The sequence below is a fragment of the Bemisia tabaci genome, chromosome 2 (assembly GCF_918797505.1).
Source record: "Bemisia tabaci chromosome 2, PGI_BMITA_v3".
Classification (NCBI taxonomy): Eukaryota; Metazoa; Arthropoda; class Insecta; order Hemiptera; family Aleyrodidae; genus Bemisia; species Bemisia tabaci.
Genome location: NC_092794.1, coordinates 1,972,140 through 1,991,353, shown reverse-complemented (window position 1 = coordinate 1,991,353; position 19,214 = coordinate 1,972,140). Strand labels below are relative to the sequence as shown.

Here is a 19,214-nt window from a genome sequence, read left to right as displayed (position 1 = left end):
GATTTTTTCACGATTTCATGTACAGGAATAAATCCCTCTGACTGAAATGACAGTGAATGTCGGTAGCCAGATGACCCCATAGACTAAAATTGTTGAAAAACTACGTGTCCAGCCCTTTCTTTATACCGTGGATTTGTCCATACATTGATGTATTTATGCTACAAGGAACTATGTTCCATGAAAACCTTATGCGCATAGTTCCTTTTAGCATAAATAAGTTCTTATCGTAAATGTCCTGTCCTACAATAATAGCTTGAAAAATAGCCGAGGATCTTCTTCAGTATTTGTTTTTATGACAATCAAAGAAGGTGATGGATGTTCCCGGAATTTTCCTGATTCAAAATACAATTTTTTTTCGATTCTTTTCCCTCTCATGTTAGCTCTTATAGAACAAATAAAAATAACTTGGTCAATGTCGATAGAGGATTTTTGACACTCCCCTGTTCCTCCACAATATCTGGAATAGGTATCTGGCATCCAACAGGTACTCTTGAAATTGATTTTTCCTCACAAAACATTCCACGAGCAAAAATAAAATAGTAGGACCATTTTGCAAAACAGGTCTGTCTCCTCTCAACCCTTAACGTATTCGATCGCGTGTTCTGGAGGAAAGGAACTGATGAATTTAAAGGAGCACCTATCGCTGGAAAGCCTAATCAGGAATCGATGAATGAGCCGATTCGACTTCGATTATTAATAGATTGAAAAATGGGTATCATTCAGCGACTAATCGAACTTATCTATCGCCCAATCTGAAGCGGAGAACGATACAAGTTGACGAGTTCAAGGCCCCAACGAGTCTTGTCACAAACCAGTTTCTGAGAAATCGCACGATGATAAAATGACGACAGACCAACTCAAAGGTTCAGTCACACAGTGAGTGGACAACCAGTTTCCTGGTGGAAAAAAGACCGCGATTATGATTCATCGCAGTACCATCCAGATAAGAGAGAAAAAAAAGAGTTGCTGCACCGAAAAAAAAAAGGAAGTTAAATTAACATTCTGAATGTAAAAAAAGTGTGCGAGAACTTATAAATGCTGAATTACCCGCCACAGCACTTAATTTTACATCTTGGCATTGCTGAAGTAACTGCTGTGGCAGGTATTTTAGCATTTTGTAAGTTCTCGCACACTTTTTTTACATCCAGAATGTTAAATTAACTTCAATTTTTTTTCGGTGTGTTTTTGCACAATTTGTGTATCATCAGGAAAAAATTAAAACCTGAAAATGATCACTATACTTTAGTCAAAATAGTTATGACTGATTGACCAAGCTGATTTTTCCCAGTGCAACTGTATAAGCTCAAATACTTCCGAAGGATTTAAATTCAACACTAATCGATTAAAATTAAATTTTTTACAATGTATCTTTCACTCGGTAAATACGAAATTTTAGATATTCCTCTAGTTCCTCTTTTTTTAATACATAAACAATTAGGGACACCTCCCGTTGCTTAATACATATTGTAAATTACGAGGTATTTCCGACACTTCAAAAGGCTCATTGATATTTTCGTTAGGTTAAACTTGGAAAAAAAAAAAAAATGTTCAAGTAAATGGAAATTTAGGGGCTGGAAATTAGGTATATAAGGCGAACTAATTCCTTCCTCAGAGATTTTAATTCTAAGTTCTGTCTAAAAATATGATCTCAGATGTCCATTCAAATTTATGATAAAACACTCTCAAAAATGTCTCTGAAGAAAGAAAAAAGTATGTCATAATTTAGAGTAATATAAGCAAGTCCGTAAGCATAACTGGAAAAACCACGCCAGAACCAACCGTGTGGAATTTTTTTGAAATCTGCTATAGTTACGGAAATATCAGGGAAAATTGGGTCGATTATACTTCGAACACGCATTAAAAGTTTCAGGGGATTTTCTTGATTGGGCTTTTGTCATATCCTGCAGCAAGTCGATTCTATAATTCGTATTTGTTTGCTTTCAGCGTATTACGCACATTGTTTTCTCTTTCAGTCTGGCACTGCGTATCAGACGGATCTGTAAGGTTGCCCTTCGTTTTATTCAACCTATAGGTCCGCGAGCATTTGTGTGTGCAGTGCTCAATCTACTATTGTCAGATTAGTCTCCCTTAAACATCTGATCTGTTTTAAGGAAATTTGCAGTAGAATCCTGGAAGGGGGAAAAAATTGATGTCGATTGGGATCTTTGATTCAGTTGAAATGTTTTTCTCTCGAGGAAAACTTGATTCCTATACGAGAAGATTTTTTATTTGCTTCAAAAGGAACTCTCGTAAAATACCCCTTATTAACAAAGTCTTTGGTTTTGGAAGGAATTTCAATTGGTTTTAATGGATTTTTTGTAATTTTCAGCCGCGTGAAACTATAGTGGGGGGAACATCCCTAGGAATTTCCCTTTGATTCAAATTCAAATTATTTTCTATGTTTACTGTTTGTTTGTTTGTTTGTTTTTTTTTTTTTCTCTCATTTCAATTTAAATTTTCTATCACATGATAACCCTTCTTTTATCTCATGTCATTGACCAATTACATCTTCTAGTACAGGAACAGGCCAACCTTTCCACAATATAAGTGACAACGTAGGTGTTTTAACATAATTCTCGGATTGTTTACTCTCACGGTAATTAATTTGTTGTCAATTAAATGTGAATGTTGACGCTTCCGATGCCGCAAGCGCAAACGTCACAGTATCCCGCCTTAAAACTTATCACTGCATCAGTAAACAGTGCGCTGACGTGCTGACGAAAAAAGCCGTATGAGCCTTCAAGCGTTGCCGAATTCCCTTCAACAAATCATTAATTATTGAAGAAAATTTGTGAATATTTTTCTTCCATTTTCTCACATAATTTTCTTTGCAATTTGATCTGAAAAGTCTTACAATTTCCAGGAAAAATATTTATATTTTTTCTCAAAAATAAACATTTTATTGGAGGAAATTTGGAAACCCTCCAATGTTCATTCGGCGTTTTTCCTTAGCACGGCAGAGTGCCTGACCGAGTGTTCCAGACGAGGGCCCTCTCGGTCGCCATGCGGCCCTCCCATCCTCCATTAATTACGTTCTGCATCCTCTAGGGGCTGTCCATAAATTACGCACTTTTTCGGAATTTTTGACCCCCTCCCCCCCCCCCCCTGTAACGCTTTTGTTACATTTGAATAGAGTTGCCAAGCTTATCTTGCTAATGTTCCCACAATGTTAGCAGGACATTTATTTTACCTCTGGGACAAGCTTGAGCCCAAAGATTGTGCCAAGGTTAGGTTTGTAAGACTGCTCCAAGCCTATCCTGACAATATTGCCACAATATTGGTGGGACATTATTTTACTTCCGAGACAAACTTGGATATTCAATATTGTGACAACGTTATGTTAATAATATTGCTCCAAGCTTGTTCAGCGGTTTGTGATCATGATGTTGCCATAGACTTGATGTTATAATATTGCCATAGTATTGGCAGGATATTTATTTTACCTCTGAGACAAGCTTGGATTTCCAATCTTCCCTCTGAGGCAAGGTAGGCGATAGAACGCCGTATTACCTGCCGTCCTCGCGGAAGAAATTCCTTAGCGTCGCAATGCCTATAATGTAGGCATACGGAACATTGGAGTGCCAAGGAACCTTCCTAAGTCAGCTACTTTCTTGGCTGCTTGCACTGGCTGAAGTTTTCAACTTGGATCCCACTTGTAACGGGCACTGCCCAGGCGAAACGAGAACCAGCCCCATTGACGGGGCGGCCGCGCGCGGACCGTTGCCAAAAAGCTCCATTTGAGCCCTTGGCCTAAGAATATCGGTAAGATGGGTTAGACGCCTATGGATCATGTGCCTATTACGTCAAAAAGCGAAAGGTCGCAGTTTTTGCCCTTTAATTTGCCCTTAAAGGGACCGCAACGGCAGATCCGCGGCGAGCGCGCCCTGGTGGCGGAAACAGCAAACGCGGTCGAATTGTGCTCGCCGCGCACAATATTGTGTTAATCTTATGACAATATTAGAAACAGAAGCCTAAAATGTTTATTTTCTTAATCTTGTGACAATGTTAAAGTGCGAATATTACCACAATGTTGTAAAAATAATGTTAACATAATATCAATTCAGCAGTTTTAGATATCCAATATTGTGTCAATATTATGACAATATTACGAACAGAAGCCTGTTATGTTTGTTAGGTCCCATCTTTTAACACATAAAAACAAAATAGCGTAACAATCTTCGCGACCCCCCCTCCCCCTAGAGCGTCCCTTAGGCCCCTAGGGGACCGTTGCGGCCGCCTCGTGGCAATGGCATAGTTTCCAATTTGAATAAAACCGGTCCCTCTATAGACTATATACCCTATCGACTGCTGAAATATCTTATTAATCCGCATTGTAGATCTAAATGTACCTATAGTAATATAGTATCACATAGTATCAAAGTTCATATTATATTGTTAATAATCTGTGAATTCCTCTCACTACTCATCCTACTTCATATATGTACATGCTCCATTTAGGGCGACTGGGCATTCAGGAAGTAGTTTAAATCCCTTGGAGTTAAAAGAGCCCGTAGTAAATTCACGCGTCGTTTCCAAAATGGCTGCTTCCCTTTCGCGCTACAATGGAGATGTTGCATGTGTGAGGGATTTGAGATTTGACCAATGGTTCTTATGTAAAAGTTCGCGAGAAACACGATGGTGCCACTGGTTTTCTCTGAAATCATCTCCCAAGCTCAAAAAAAGCTCTCAAAGTGAGGCCAAAATGGAGGGGATATCCCACCCTACCCTGAGAGTCCACCTCTACATCAAAACAAACTCTCCATGCAAAGATAGGGAGCAAATACATTAGCAGGGTTGTCGTGTTTCCAGTTATGGAGTCCCCAAATAAAGTGGCAGCCCTGTCAATGTATTTGCTCCCTATTTTTGCATGGAGAGATTGTTTTGATGTACCTAGAGGTGGACTCTCAGGGTAGGGTGGGATATCCCCTCCATTTTGGCCTCACTTTGAGAGCTTTTTTTGAGCTTGGGAGATGATTTCAGAGAAAACCAGTGGCACCATTGAGTTTTTCGCGAACTTTTACATAAGAATCATTGGTCAAATCTCAAATCCCTCACACATGCACCATCTCCATTCTCTCATGCGTCCCTATAACTCCCGGAGGATAGTGTATTCTACTACAATTCATAGTCATTCACTCCTGCCTGTAGTCGTGAGCGTAGCACTCCTCCTTTATTAATCATCGAAAATTAACGGCTCATTTTAAAAGTGTAGTAGTAATGCATGCTAATAAATACACATTTTATGTTTTCTGATACCTTTCGATTCCTCGTGGAAAACCGCCGTAATCATTACGAACTTGCGTAAATTTTTTTGAATTAGACCATGAGGCCACTCCTGAGTGTGAATAGCAAAAATTCCAGATTTTTAATTTCTCTCTCTCTTTTTCTTGTTCCTAGATTTAAGATGTTGGCCGCACTCATTGCAGTAGTTTCTCTCCTGAGCGTCGTAGCAACAGCTCCAGCTAAATCCCCCGCAACTCCAGACAGTGCAAATGAAATCGTAAGTTTTCTTTTTTCTCTGATCACTGAGATAGCGCTGATTCTCAAGCACAACTCAAGTAGTATACTCCAATACAAAAATCGCGATTTGTGAAATTAAGTTGCAGTTATTTTACGACTTTTGGCGATAAAATCGCTAGGATCATCAACATCGGAGCGATTATCCTGAATCTTGTCGCAATTTTATCCCCATAAAATCGTGTTCGATAAAATAGAAATTCAATCTCAATTAATCACAATGTTTTGCTCTACAATATTCCAATATATCGCCGACGATGAAATCGCAATTTTATTGTAAATTTTTGCGACGAATTCGCAATTTATCGCATTTTTTCATCCGATAGTATCGCAATAAATTGACGTCGATAAAATCGCGATACGTTCTCCGATCAAATGAACGTATTTCTATCAAACGGAACTATGTGCATTAAGAGATGAGCCCTGAGACACATAAGAATACGTGCATAACTAGGCTCAAGTCATAATACACGTAGTTCCGTTCGATAGAAATAGGTCCAAATCGCAACTCATCGTGATCACTGCAGCCACTTGGGAACTGCTATAGGTATATCTGGCCCACCAAATGTGATAAGGAATCAAAATAACTAAATCTGCGAATTTCGTTTGAACAGGAGCCAAAATACAGTTCTCGGCTCACAATGAAACTTCCTGTTAAAGAGGTGATACGTGCACTTTTTTTAAATAAAATTTGTGATATTGATTATTTTGGAACAAACTTATTTGAAAGTAAATTGCAACTTACTTTAAATCTGAAATCTAAAACTCACTTTCAAGCTCTGCAACATCGTTTCAATTTTTTTTAGGAGCCGTAAGACATAATAATGTAAACTGCGGGCTTTAAACTTATATCTTTCAAAATCATGAGCATGCGATTTTATTTCGAGTTCTTATTATTCATTGGATGCTTCGTAACATTTAAACAAAATAACACTCTGAAAATATCAATGAACGCTCTAAAATACATGCACTTTATATAGTGTCGAAAAAAAGCATTTTTGCTGGTTTTAATTTTTCATGGTGTACTTAAAGTGCATTATTTTAAACATGCAAGTTTTCATTTCCTTAATATTGATGTCATGCTCAATGTGAATTATTTAAAGTCCTTACAAAACAAATGTGCTCTACGAGCTGGCCTTTAAGAATTCTAGAGAAAATTCTTCAAAAATAACCATCGCTATACATCTGTAAGGCAAAGCTGGTATCCGTCTGCGCGGAAACCACTGGCAAGATTCTACACATACCAAGATAAAATCAACCAAACTTAAACCATCCACATCAAGATATTCAGATCCTCAGCTGCAGGAACTATTTGAAAATGGAGACATTCCCATCTTGGAGTTATGAATCCCAACTTGTGACAGTTTTAGTGTCAATGGAAGTGAAAGTAATCATAAATTCGTATTTCTGTTCGTTTGCATTAGTGATTAGCTCTTAATGCATTGAATGAGCAGTCGGAATTCGTTTGTATTCTGTGTCCCTGGCAACTGTCCACGGTGATTTCATTTTCAAATGAGAAAGTTGGGACAGCCACGGAAAACATGTTCTACTCATTCTTTGAAGTGGATGGACAGTTACGTGCATCGTAAAGTGATCTTTAGTACCTACCTATATTGAATGAAATGTACACCGTTTTGGTGGCTATAGAATTAAAAACGAATCAGCACTGAGAAATTTCGGTAATTTTATCCCAAACTCCCAGGAATCCAATAGTCCTCCAGTAATTTTACTGTCTATTCACTACCATAGTATATGAAAACAAACTTGACCTCTTAAAACGTATTCTCTAGGGTACTAGAATCCATTTTATCAACACTCAAATATCCGAATTTTTTTAATGCATTTAAAAAAAATAATAATAATTATCACTTTCCTGAGAAGTTTCTCTTTTATCCATCGAAAAAATAATAATAATAATAATCAGCGCTCTCTTGAAAAGTTTCTCTCCTACGTCTCTTTTCACGTAGAAGATCAATTATCCCTAAAAAAAGGAATTCAGTCATATCACGGTCACAGTAATAAGACAATATGCACCCGTGAATTAATTGTTGCAGGAAAAATGAACTGTGGTATGCAATAATTTTGCACATTTTTTTACACTTTTCTTTTTCTCCTGAAAACATAGTGAAATAGGAAATTATAATGAATATATCAATTTACAAAACGGGCTTACCCAAACAATGCTAGGTAAGGTTTTTGTCGTGACACAGTAACTATTAATCAAGTAAATATATCATCGAGAAGTACTACATTTTAATATGAAGTCATACGTGCAAACGAAGGGTGCGCACTAATGCGGGGTTTTTGCGAATTACCAGTGCTGCAATCATCGGAGCTGCAATACCCTTGTTATCTGTTAATCACCGTGGCCATAAGTATTATTTGCTGTTCGCATGCCACGGGCATCCTCATCAACGCGTGAAGAAATCGGAAAAACACTGGATTGCACTGATACGTAAGATGGTGATGTGTGTGGTGCACAACTGCACATTGTGGATCGAGGATGCCAACTTTAGATTATGCTCATTTATTTCACCACAAAGCTATTTCATGTGAATGGAACCCCTCGCAGACGCAAAATCATGATATCAACGTTTTCTGTTCAGAACTTTTTATCACATGTTGAACCATCCTCTGCGGGCTAGTTATTGAAAGCGAGAGACAAAGCTGTAGATTAAGAAGTCGAAGGGAAAATAGAGCGACCCTCTTGGTGGAAATGGGTGATCGTCATAGACTAAGGGGGAAAATGATGGACTAACTGTAGGCCAACTGTCACTGAGTGCGGTCACTAAGTCTATTATCTACCTCCTTTGCCCATCCACCTTCCGCTTCCACCAATAGGACCCCTCCATATCCATGTTGTCTTCTTTGTCTAAAGCTTCGTCTATCAATTTCAATGATTAGTCCGCTGAATATTCTGGACTTTTTTTTTTAATCGTCCTGCTTGACGAGAGAATCAGTTTGTTGCTTCCCCGTGCGATTCAGTTTTGCGGACTGATGCTCCTCTCCCAGAAACCGATTCATCTTTTAGTGCTTCCATTTCCCGGCTTTAGTGCCGTATTTCGGAACTTCTGAAATTTATCTGAGTTTTTCCCGGAACTCTTGAAATATCCGAGGAGTGTCCGAATCTTTTGCATTCTTCGAAACTTTCTTGGAACTTTTAACAAAATCTAAAAAGAATCGCGGAACTTCCGACGGTCGTGGAATGGGAGCACTGGATTTTATTCTCAGCGCTTGGAGGAAGCCTCGGAGGAATTGGCTCTGTATGCTGCCGTGCTAAGGAAAAACGCCGTATGAAACTCCAGGCATTGCCAAAGTTACTTTGATAAAACACGAATTTCCTGATAAACCTATGAATATTTGTTTTCCAATTTTTTCAGATAGTATTGCTCGCAATTTCACCTAAAGTTCTTGAAAATTTCAAGGAAAAATATTCACAAATTTCCTAAAAAATAAACATTTTATCGAAGAAAATCTGACAACTCTCGGACGTTCATACAGCGTTTTTTCTTAGCATGGCAGTATGAGCCACGTTCGGCGTTCAGTTGGACGGGAGTTGGAGGAAGTGGCGAAACTGGACGTATTTCTATCGAACGGAACTATGTGTATTATGACGTGAGCCCTGTTATGCACATATTCTGATGGGGCTCAGAGCTCATGTCTTGATGCATATAGTTCCGTTTGACAGAAATACGTCCAACTTGAGGTGGAATGCGATTCGAAGCGCGCAAACGTGTCATTATCGACGCCGTGCAATAAAAAGCAAAAAGCTCCGCAATTTATATTCCAGCGAGTCGCAGACCTTGAAACAATTTTCAGCCGACGACGACGACCAGGGGTAATTTTCCACGACGCGTGTGCTCTTGTTGTTCAACTCAACACTCCACTGGTTTTCAGGTGCTCGGATGCAACATGCATCCAATGCATCCCAACCCCGTTTGGTGGCGCTACTTAACTCTGCCGTGCTAAGGAAAAACGACGTATGAACATTCGAGAGTTGCCAAATTTCTCTAAATAAAACATGTATTTTAGAGGAAAGTTATTCATATTTCTTCTTGAAATTTTCAAAGATTTTAGATCAAATCGCGATCAAAATTATCTGAAAAATTTGAAGAAAACTGATCGCAATGTTCCATGAAACTTCTGTTTTTATTGCAGTAAATCTGGCAACGTCTAAAAGCTCACACGGCGTTTTTCCTCAGGACGGCAGAACTACTCCTGCAACATGGTCAGTGCCGCTGAAGGTATATGCTACTTGTTTGAAGGTATATGCTACTTGTTTGAAGGTGCTTCATGATGTGACAGCCAACCAAACGGCAGCCTTTACTAAGAAAAGGAGCTTTTTAAGGAGTGATTATCAATACGACCCGCAGCATACTCATGCTGTGTTTTTCCCAGCCTCCTCGTGGGCTCATTATTGAAATTGGTAGACGAAGCCATAGCCAAAGGAAAGAGAATATGAAGCAATCCGATCGGTAAAATCGGAGGGTTGCAATAGACGAAGGAGGTAAGGAATAGACTGATAACGGTAACCCACGAAAGACCTAATAATTGGTCCGTCATTTTCTCCACAGCTTATAACAACCACCCGTTTCAACGAATAGGATTGCTCAATTTTTCATTTGTCTTTGTCTATCGCCTTGTCTATCACATTCAATAATCAGCCCTTAGGTAGACTGGAAAGTACACTGCAGAGGCTGCAGGTCGTATTGATAATCGTTCCTTAAAAAGCTCCTATTCTCAGGGAGGTCCACCGTTTGGTTAACTGTCGCATTATGAAGCGCCTTCAAACAAGTAGCATACCTCCAGCGGTACTTATAATGTTGCGGGAGTAATTCAGCAGCTAAGCATGCGAGGCACTGCTCAGTGTGGAGTATCTAAGAGAAATGAGCTGGGACTATTGATATATGTTTTTCACACTTTAAAATCGTTTTCAAGAAAATGAGCTTTCAAAAACCTTTTTAACATAATGCTTATTTGCTACTTTTGAAACCTATCATATTCTCTATGTGTGTATGCATTTGGAGATAGTATATTCCAGTTTAATTTCTCTGGATAATCTAGCACATTGAAATCTCCAATCCCTCGCTAGAACCCTTTTACATTATTTTTCACGGGCTGAGAATGAGTTACTAACGTGGAATTGGATTATGTTGGCAGGACTCGGCGAACGGAATCCTGGGTAAGCAGGTATCAGCGTCTTGGGGCGGTTACTCAGCGACTGCAGGTCTAGGCGGAGGTCCGAACGGCGGAGGTCTCTTCGCTGGAGCCGGCGCTGCTGGAGGTCCGTCCGCCTCCGCAGGTCTCGGCGGTGGCTCAGGTTACGCTGGTGCCACCGCTGGAAGCGGCCATGCCTCAGGTGCCACTGCAGCCCAAGGAGGCAATGGCCAGGGCTTTTTCGATCACATTTTTGCCGTAAGTATAACCTAAATATGACTGCCTTTATTCTCAGACAAAATCAAGTACCTAGGCTCAAAATGACACCAGTCTATTTTTTGAGACAAATGAGATAACAACGCACTACCAAATTATTATTGTCTTCAAGGGGCCGTCCATATAATACGTAACCCTAAATTTCGGATTTTTCGGCCCCCCTCCCCATTCACTCTTGTAACGCTTTTGTGACGTGGGTCCTTACCCTGCTTCAATAAGTAAAAACAAATTGGCGTTACCGTTACGTTTTGGATGAACGGCCCATGAGCCGAATCGAATAAATTCAAAAGAAAATGGCATAAATTATAATTTCGGGGTATCAAGGAAGAGGATTTCCCCCTCTCCAAATATACAGGGTGAGCGAAAAGTCCCCGACCCCCCCTCTAACTTTTGAACGAATTGAGCTAAGAAATGAAACTTTGGGAAATGTTCTATCTCAAAGGGGACCATCTTTGAGGGGGTCAAAATTTTGTTTCCCCCCGGGTGGACAGGGCCCCCCACTTTTTTTTTAAATAGCAACCCCTATCCTTGTGAATATTATTCGAAAAGAGCATAAAAAAACTAAGAAATTTCGGCGCAACCGCAGATCAAATATCTTAATTTTTGACGATGTTATGATTGGTCAAAGGTCAATTAGAATCCTATTTTTCAAAAAATCATAAATCCGGTTAAAATTATCGCATAAAGAAAAAAATAAAACGGGAAAATTTACCAAATTGTGTCGCTTTTACGTAAAAAATTGCAGAAATCACTTCGATTTTAATTATAAGGGGGGGCTCGGAACCCCCAAATACGTCAATTCAAAGGTCATTCAATTTTCCTGCGAAATAAGCCACTTTCCTTTGGATTTGCCTCCTCATTTATCCAGTAAGGTCAAAATCAGTTCACCATTACGTGGGCAAGTCCCCAAATTTCGGGGAAAAAGTTAAAAAAAAACGAAATTTTTAACGGTCAATTTAATCACCTTAAATTTGTTTTTTTTTAACTGTTTCCCTGAAATTTGGGGACTTGCCAACGTAATTTGAACTGATTTTGGACTTACTGAGATAATGTGGAGGGCGAAATCAAAGGAAATTGGCTTATTTCGCAGGAAAATGAATGACCTTTGAGAATTGACGTATTTGGGGGTCTCCGAGCCCCCCCCTTAAAATTAAATCGAAGTGATTTCTGCAATTTTTACGTAAAAAGCGAAAACAATTTGGTAATATTTTCCCGTTTTATTTTTTTCTTTACGATAATTGAACCGGAGTTATGATTTTTTTGATAAATAGGCAAATTTGACTATTGACCTATCATAACTCGGTCAAAAATTAAGATATTCGATCTGCTGGTTTGCGCCGAAATTCTTAGTTTTTTATGCTCTTTTGAATTTGAGATATCACAAGATAGGGGTTGCTATTTGAAAAAAAAGTTGGGGGGCCCTGTCCCCCCCTGGAGGAGGGACCAAAATTTTGACCCCCTCAAAAGATGGTCCCTTTGAGAATATAGGAAAAAATTCCCAAAGTTTCATTTTCTTAAGCTAACATTCGTTTCAAAAGTTAGAGGGGGGGTCGGGGACTTTTCGCTCACCCTGTATGAAAATCTATATACATATAATAGAGAATAGACTAAAACTGCAAGGAATTCACTCAAGATCCTCGTCTAGAATTTTAATATTTTACAGGCCTTTTTCCACAGTGAGTAGATTTTTCAAAAAGAAATGCTTACGTTACAACACGTAGGTGCTCTGTTCAAAAGAGCACAAATCCAACAAAAATTTCAAATGATGAAAAAAGGTCGAGATCCAAAAGGAACGGATCAATTTTTCGACACTAGTTTCGTCTTATATGATGATTGATCTGTGGCAATGCAAAGTCCAGATCCTATAAAGTCGCAGAGTCCTCAAAAATATTTCAATAATTGTATATTTCTAGCATAGAAACTTTAATTAATGGATCCAATGACGGCACAATCTCCGGTTTCAAGCAGCTTAATGACGATAAATCAAACTGGTCTATAGTCCAATCTGGATTAATATTTTCCGATTCTAATCAAAAAGTTTACTGCTCTCCCAAAGCGTCTCAACAAATAATTTTCAATGATTATTGTTTCATTTTTAAACATACGTCTTCGTTTTTTTTTCTTGTTGCAGATTCCCATTGGAGTTCTTCAGTCCGTGAACAAATTCTTAAACCAAAAAGGTGCATTTTTTATTCTGATAAAACTCTTAAGACTACGTCATGAAAATAATGGCATTTGGAACATTTAATTTTGTCTCACATTTCAAGATATTGCTAAAGTTGAGATAGAGCTTATCTATTTTTTATTTTAGCAATGGCCAGTCAATCCATTGAAACTCGGCAACTCTGGCACAAGATTAGCTATTGCACGCATTCATATTCAACCTTCACTCATATGAGTGTGGTCTAAGATTGTCTATATCAATCATGCGAAAGGCACTCTAAGATGAAGTAATTAGCTCTCATTGGAAAATCATTGAAACTTTACAACATTGATGAACAGATAATATACTCTCAAAGGTCATTCATCAGTGGCACATGATGCAGTCTTTGAGGTGTTCGGATGATCATGCATATCATTTAGCACCACAGAGGTGTCCTCAGATTGGCATTTATCGGTTCCTCGCCGTATTTTAAAATATAAAATATTCTTCTCACATTTACAAAGATGCACCGCTTCAATTAGCCCTTCGGCAATGTCGAGAATGATTCGATGATAGTCGATTAATCAATAACGTATTTCTAGATTTTAAATTTCTTAAATCAAAATTATGTCCCTGCGACAGATGTTTTTCCTGTGTGTTATAGCAACAGTTAGTCTTAAAATATGAGGTTGTTAATAATGCAATGTGATAGTTCGATCACTGTAACCGAAGTTTTTTTTTTTTTTTTTTTTTTTTGTATAGGTACCTATGTTGGGTCAAAAGTTGCAGGAGAAAGTTATGCACTGACTAATTGCACTAGCTCGAGGCTAATACTTGTCTGATACGTACAAAATGTCTCCTCCTGAAAAAAAAACTCTAAGTAATCACTCTCAACTCATACTTGGGTTCCATTTTGCAATAAGGACCCAGTCTCTCTAGCTCTTCTTTAAAAGCACTTTTCTGCGTAGGGGAACCAATGGCGTATATGTTGTTTCTAAAATGAGCCAGAAATAGTGGTTCCTTATTGCAAAATGTGGTCCACGTATGGGTATTTGAGAGAGAAAGAGAGAGTAAGAGAGAGACGGGAGGGAGGAGAGAATGATCCGTCGAAAAATGTCTTTGGACATGAATAAAAATCTGGATGATAAGTTTTACTTTTCTCTATTCGTATAACCTTCAGTGGCGAGGCATGATGGTCGATTATCGATATTTCCCCATTTAAATCGGTGGTAAAGAATCGACTATTAAGGTGTTTGTTGCGACCTGTTTTTCGATCCTTTTCCGTTGGTATAAATTGCAGATCAACCTGCGTCGCAAAGCACGCCACGCCACTGACCACCTTCTGCCTTAAAAAACATGTAGTAGCGAGGTTTGAGTTTTAAAAATAACGGCTGCTTTTCTGCTCAGGCATTAAAGTCTCCAAATCATTATGTCTCATGAGGCATTTCTATCAATTTACTCTCACTTGGTGGGATGAAAGGAGGTTAAGAGGCCGTTTATACATTATGTGAGAGTGCTGTACTGCCGCGCTAAGGAAGAACGCCGTATGAACATTCGAGAGTTGCCAAATTTCCCTCGATAACTTATGTATTTTTGATGACATTCATGCACATTTTTCCTTGAAATTTTCAGATATTTTAGATTGCATTCCGTAGAAAACTGTGCGAAAATTGTGGAAAAAAATATTCACAATTTTTCCAGTAAATTCGGTTTTTATCGGAGGAAACTTGGAAACCGTCTGAAGGCTCATACGGCGGCGTTCTTCCTTAGCACGGCAGTATATAGGTACTCAAGGATGAAGTGTAACTGACAAGACATTTGTTTCAAGGCATGTTCTTCTCGGCAGGTAACTCAACGAAAGTGATGTCAACGAGAGACCCGCACAGGCCCTCAGGAGATGCACCTCTGAACTTCGGCGGTTCCGCCTCGGCAGGTGGAGATGCTGCTCCCGTGGCCGGTGCCGGCTACAAACCCCAAGCCGGAGTCTCAACCACCAACGTCAACGGTCAACGAGAACCCTCCCAGAAATCACCCACCTTCTACGACAATGTCTTCGATGTGAGTATCATTCCTGGCTCTAAAACAGCAGAAGAGGAACCAATGCATGCACGGATAAAGACTTTCTGAGGGATCAACATCATAACAGTAATGGAGAATTTGCATGCAAAAGGTGTATTGCTTCATCTGAAACTGCTTAAAGAGCTGATTTAACAGTATTTTTTAAAATTGTTTTCTTATATGGGAAATAGTATAAAAATATATTTAAAAGTGGGAAAATGCACCGCCTAGTGACGTCATCTGGCGGCATTACCCATTTGAACACACGTATTTTAGCAGATTAGATCACTTTGTCATATCTTCTCTGAAAAAAAGGGTTTGAATTTTTGCCGGAATATCGGTGTACAAAATCAACTCCGGATAGCTGATAAGGCCCCAGCTAGTTATTTTGGATAGTAGGCAAACCCGATTTTGGATTGTATGCTAACTCGGAATTTAGCCCAGTACACGAGCTCAGTTTACTATCTAAACCTGGTTTGGATCGCTAAATTGAAGCATCGGCAGCAAATTTTGGGGTTTGTAGCCAGGGGACAGTTGAAAAAAGCCCTCCAAAATGGATTGTTTACGGAAATAATGTCTAAAACCGCGAAAAATAAGGTCCACGAGATAATTGGAGGCACATTTCTCGATATTTACGTGCAGAATTTTTTTGCCTACGTCGGGATTTGAACCTGGGACCTACCTCACCGAAGACGAGGATCCTACTTACTGAGCTATGCCGAGAACTGGAGTATCGGGGACGAAAAACCCGCATTTAGCTTCCAATTGATAGGGCAGCCAGGATATCTCGACCAATTTACAAGGCGGATAAAGAATGAAAACATATTTTGAGGTTAGTTTTAATGAAAAATAACCAATTGTGTTCTGGCGCTAAGCGGAGATGTAAATTGATTTCTAAGTTGTTATACGAAGTTAAAAATATTACAGATGAGTTACCTGAGAAAAAATTGTCACCTTAAAATATAAGTGCCGCTGAATGAAACCAAAATATTGAGCTTTGATACATACATGAGGTCCTGATTCTAATTAGGAGCGACTCATAGATAGGTACACACTGTTACTATCCCATGCATGTGTTAAAACAATATCACCGATATCGAGCGATCAAATGATGATTTGGATAATGCTAATGTTTCTTGAGTTACCATTGATGATAAGAATCACTGTCAGGAGTCCTCCGATATCACGCGAATTCTTGTCACGAATCACGCCGATCAAACGAACAGATTAGTTAAACATCTACACTGTTGGACGAAGGAATACTGCTTTACTTAAATGATTAATAGCTCAGTAATGATGCTTTCGGATGTGTTTAGTTAAAGGATTGAAGAATTAGTAATCCTTAATACCTCGACTCACCGGAATGGTCCTATCAGTATCAGTTTCATGTTTCAATGTTGACATCAGCTCTGGACCGACTGAGAGTGAGAGTCAAGTTCTACTGCCTTCAGAGAGCGCCACTGACGATTCCGAGAATGAGCGGTGAATTTGAAATGGCAAAGCACTTGAGATAATCCATTTTTATCACTTTTAATTCGTAAACTAACTCGATACGACCGACTCGCGACGCCATTAGCATTTCAACTGAGACTGAAAAAGTAACGGACTTTTTTAAACGCACGTGATTCGTCACCGCACCTACCTAAACAGTTTGTGACGGTATGTGGCTAGTTTGGATTATATCCGAACTAGTTCAGATACTACCTAGAAATGGTTAAGATACAACATAGACGTTTAGGTTTGTGATGAATCCAAAATGAGGTTTCGATAGCATATAAACTTGGTTATTCTAGGATCTCAAAGATTTTGTTTCCTACTTCAAACTGTTTGCATATTAGCCTAATCGCCGCTGAACTGACCAGTTCGGCTAAAATCTGACCCTTTTTTTTCAGTGTTCTCTAATAAGTGTTTAATTCATGAACCAAAGGTATCCTCGTGTTCAGTTCACTCAGTGGTTTCACTAGTTTCCATTTAAACACGAAATTCATCAAATTTCAGACACCTGCAAATTCTCTATTATAATAGACCCCGGACGAGAATTCTCGTTGAATCAGCAGGAAATCTCTTTACTTCATTTGACATTTCTGTTATTTTAGAGAAACGTCCGATTCCTGTCGTGCTTTAAAGAGAATTTATTCCAGTTGACTCGATGAGACTCCTCGCACAGGAATTAATAATTCGTCGTTTTCCTCACAAAAGAGCGTATGAGTAAAATCAAACGTTGCCAACTTTCCCCTCTCAAATTTAATTTTTACCAGGAAAATAATCGGCATCTCTGTGTGAAAATTTCCCTGATTTTTCTTCCGATTTCATGCAAAAATACCATTTTTTCTTTTTTTTTTTTGGGGGGGGGGGGGGAAGGTTGCACAAGTACATCCCTGGAAAAAATTGAATTTTTTAAGTCAAACGATGCAATGGACCGAGTTCATCAAAAATAGGCCATCCCACATTAAGTTGAAACTGAAAGGAGGAGGTTCGAAGTTTCATTCCTCCATATGCCTCAATGTGGAAAATAAACTTTAACCCCTGATTTTCACAAACTAATTTCTGTTTTTCGACTTTCGGTTAATGGCTAAAATATACGACTTGTGGGACATCTCAAGTGGGTTGGCACCATTCTGATGAACTCGGTCGAAATGTGCTGTTTCATGTAAAACATAGACAAATAAAAAAGTTGGTGCTCTACACCAACGGTAGGTATGGCTGTATCTATATTTCCACTATCAAGATGGGACATTGATGCGACTATTATGTGTTACCTATCAATATGTCAGAGGCGCCTCTCTTTTTTGATCAACATTGACCGCTTTAATTTAATTGTGTTCAATAAGAAAATATGTAAAAATTTAAAAGTGAAGAAACAAGACAGAGAGTACTAATGATGTGCCTGGAATTCAAGGAGACGTTTTTTCCTTCTTGAATGTATGGTAGCAACGAGCGGTCGAGCGCCTTAGTGATTTCAATAGGCGTGTTGATTTTGGTCCGGGTCGGCAACTAAACTAACTGCCGAACAAAGCGTAGAGTATTCCCAAGATTTAAAGGCGCTCCAAACTGATATCGTGCTTTCAAGGTTCTTCACCAATGTAAATTTTACTCTTTCGATGCAAATTATTTGAATTTGATGAGTCAACTCGCATGCCAGTTGCAAATTGATGACTGCCTGTGACATATATCCAAGAGTAAATTTTGCATTAAGAGAAGCAAAGTTACGTAATCCTTTCATGTTTGTTCTCAATAATATTTGTTCCTTTCATTTTTATTTCAGATTCCAATTTCTGCTCTTCGAGGAGTCAACCAGTTCCTTAATGGAGGCCGACAACCATGAACTTAATGACGTCATAATGACCCACTCTATTTATTTATTGACAAAATGACTTTTGACGATAAGATTCTTAAGTATAAAACTTTTAGCCCGACCACCCATGAAATAATTACTGCAATGTTAGCTCAATGTGATTGCCGTAAGCTGCTGTACGAAAAATCCTCCGAAAATTTTGTTTTCTTCTTTTATTCTAGAGAAGAAAGGCAATACATTCGGTGGATCTCCCGACGTGATTAATAGAATATCTCTCCTGCGTTTCAGTGCTCAAAAGAGTTTTTCTAAAACATACCAGGAGATTATATCAGCAATAAAATGTTTGCACAAACCATGACAATAAAACGCATTTAAGTTTTGCTGTGCTTTCAAATGTATTTTTGATTTTATTTCACTGAAATCAAACTAGATTGGTTGTTTTCTCTCCTCTGCGTGGGTACATTATATGAAAATTAAACTCTACAAGGATGAATGCCACGTAAATCACTTCTTTCCAACCTGTTCCTATAATAAACTTGGTGCCAGGATGTGCCTTTAGATCAGCTCATTTTGCAAAATGGTTCTATATGATGTATGGTGTTTTGCTATGTTACATTCAAATCACTTTGTGCATCATCTTTCGATGATGATTCTAATGTGCAGTATCTGCATCTATAAAAAACTCAATTATTGACTTTTTAAAATGGTGTTGCCTTTTTTCTATTCGTTTTTTACACTATTTGTAATTATAAATATGTTGTTTTCCAA

At 38.7% G+C, this 19,214-nt stretch overlaps 1 protein-coding gene across 1 annotated transcript in view; it reads left to right on the top strand.

The window, feature by feature from the left end:
- LOC109035996 (uncharacterized) overlaps positions 1 to 19,214 on the top strand; it is a 38,350-nt gene extending 19,136 nt beyond the window's left edge. The window contains exons 2-6 of the mRNA XM_019049884.2: positions 5,398 to 5,500; positions 10,678 to 10,932; positions 13,082 to 13,130; positions 14,940 to 15,151; positions 18,417 to 19,214. Of these exons, the coding sequence (XP_018905429.1) occupies positions 5,405 to 5,500; positions 10,678 to 10,932; positions 13,082 to 13,130; positions 14,940 to 15,151; positions 18,417 to 18,476 (672 nt within the window). The 5' untranslated portion in view covers positions 5,398 to 5,404 and the 3' untranslated portion in view covers positions 18,477 to 19,214. The remainder of the gene's footprint in view (positions 1 to 5,397; positions 5,501 to 10,677; positions 10,933 to 13,081; positions 13,131 to 14,939; positions 15,152 to 18,416) is intronic.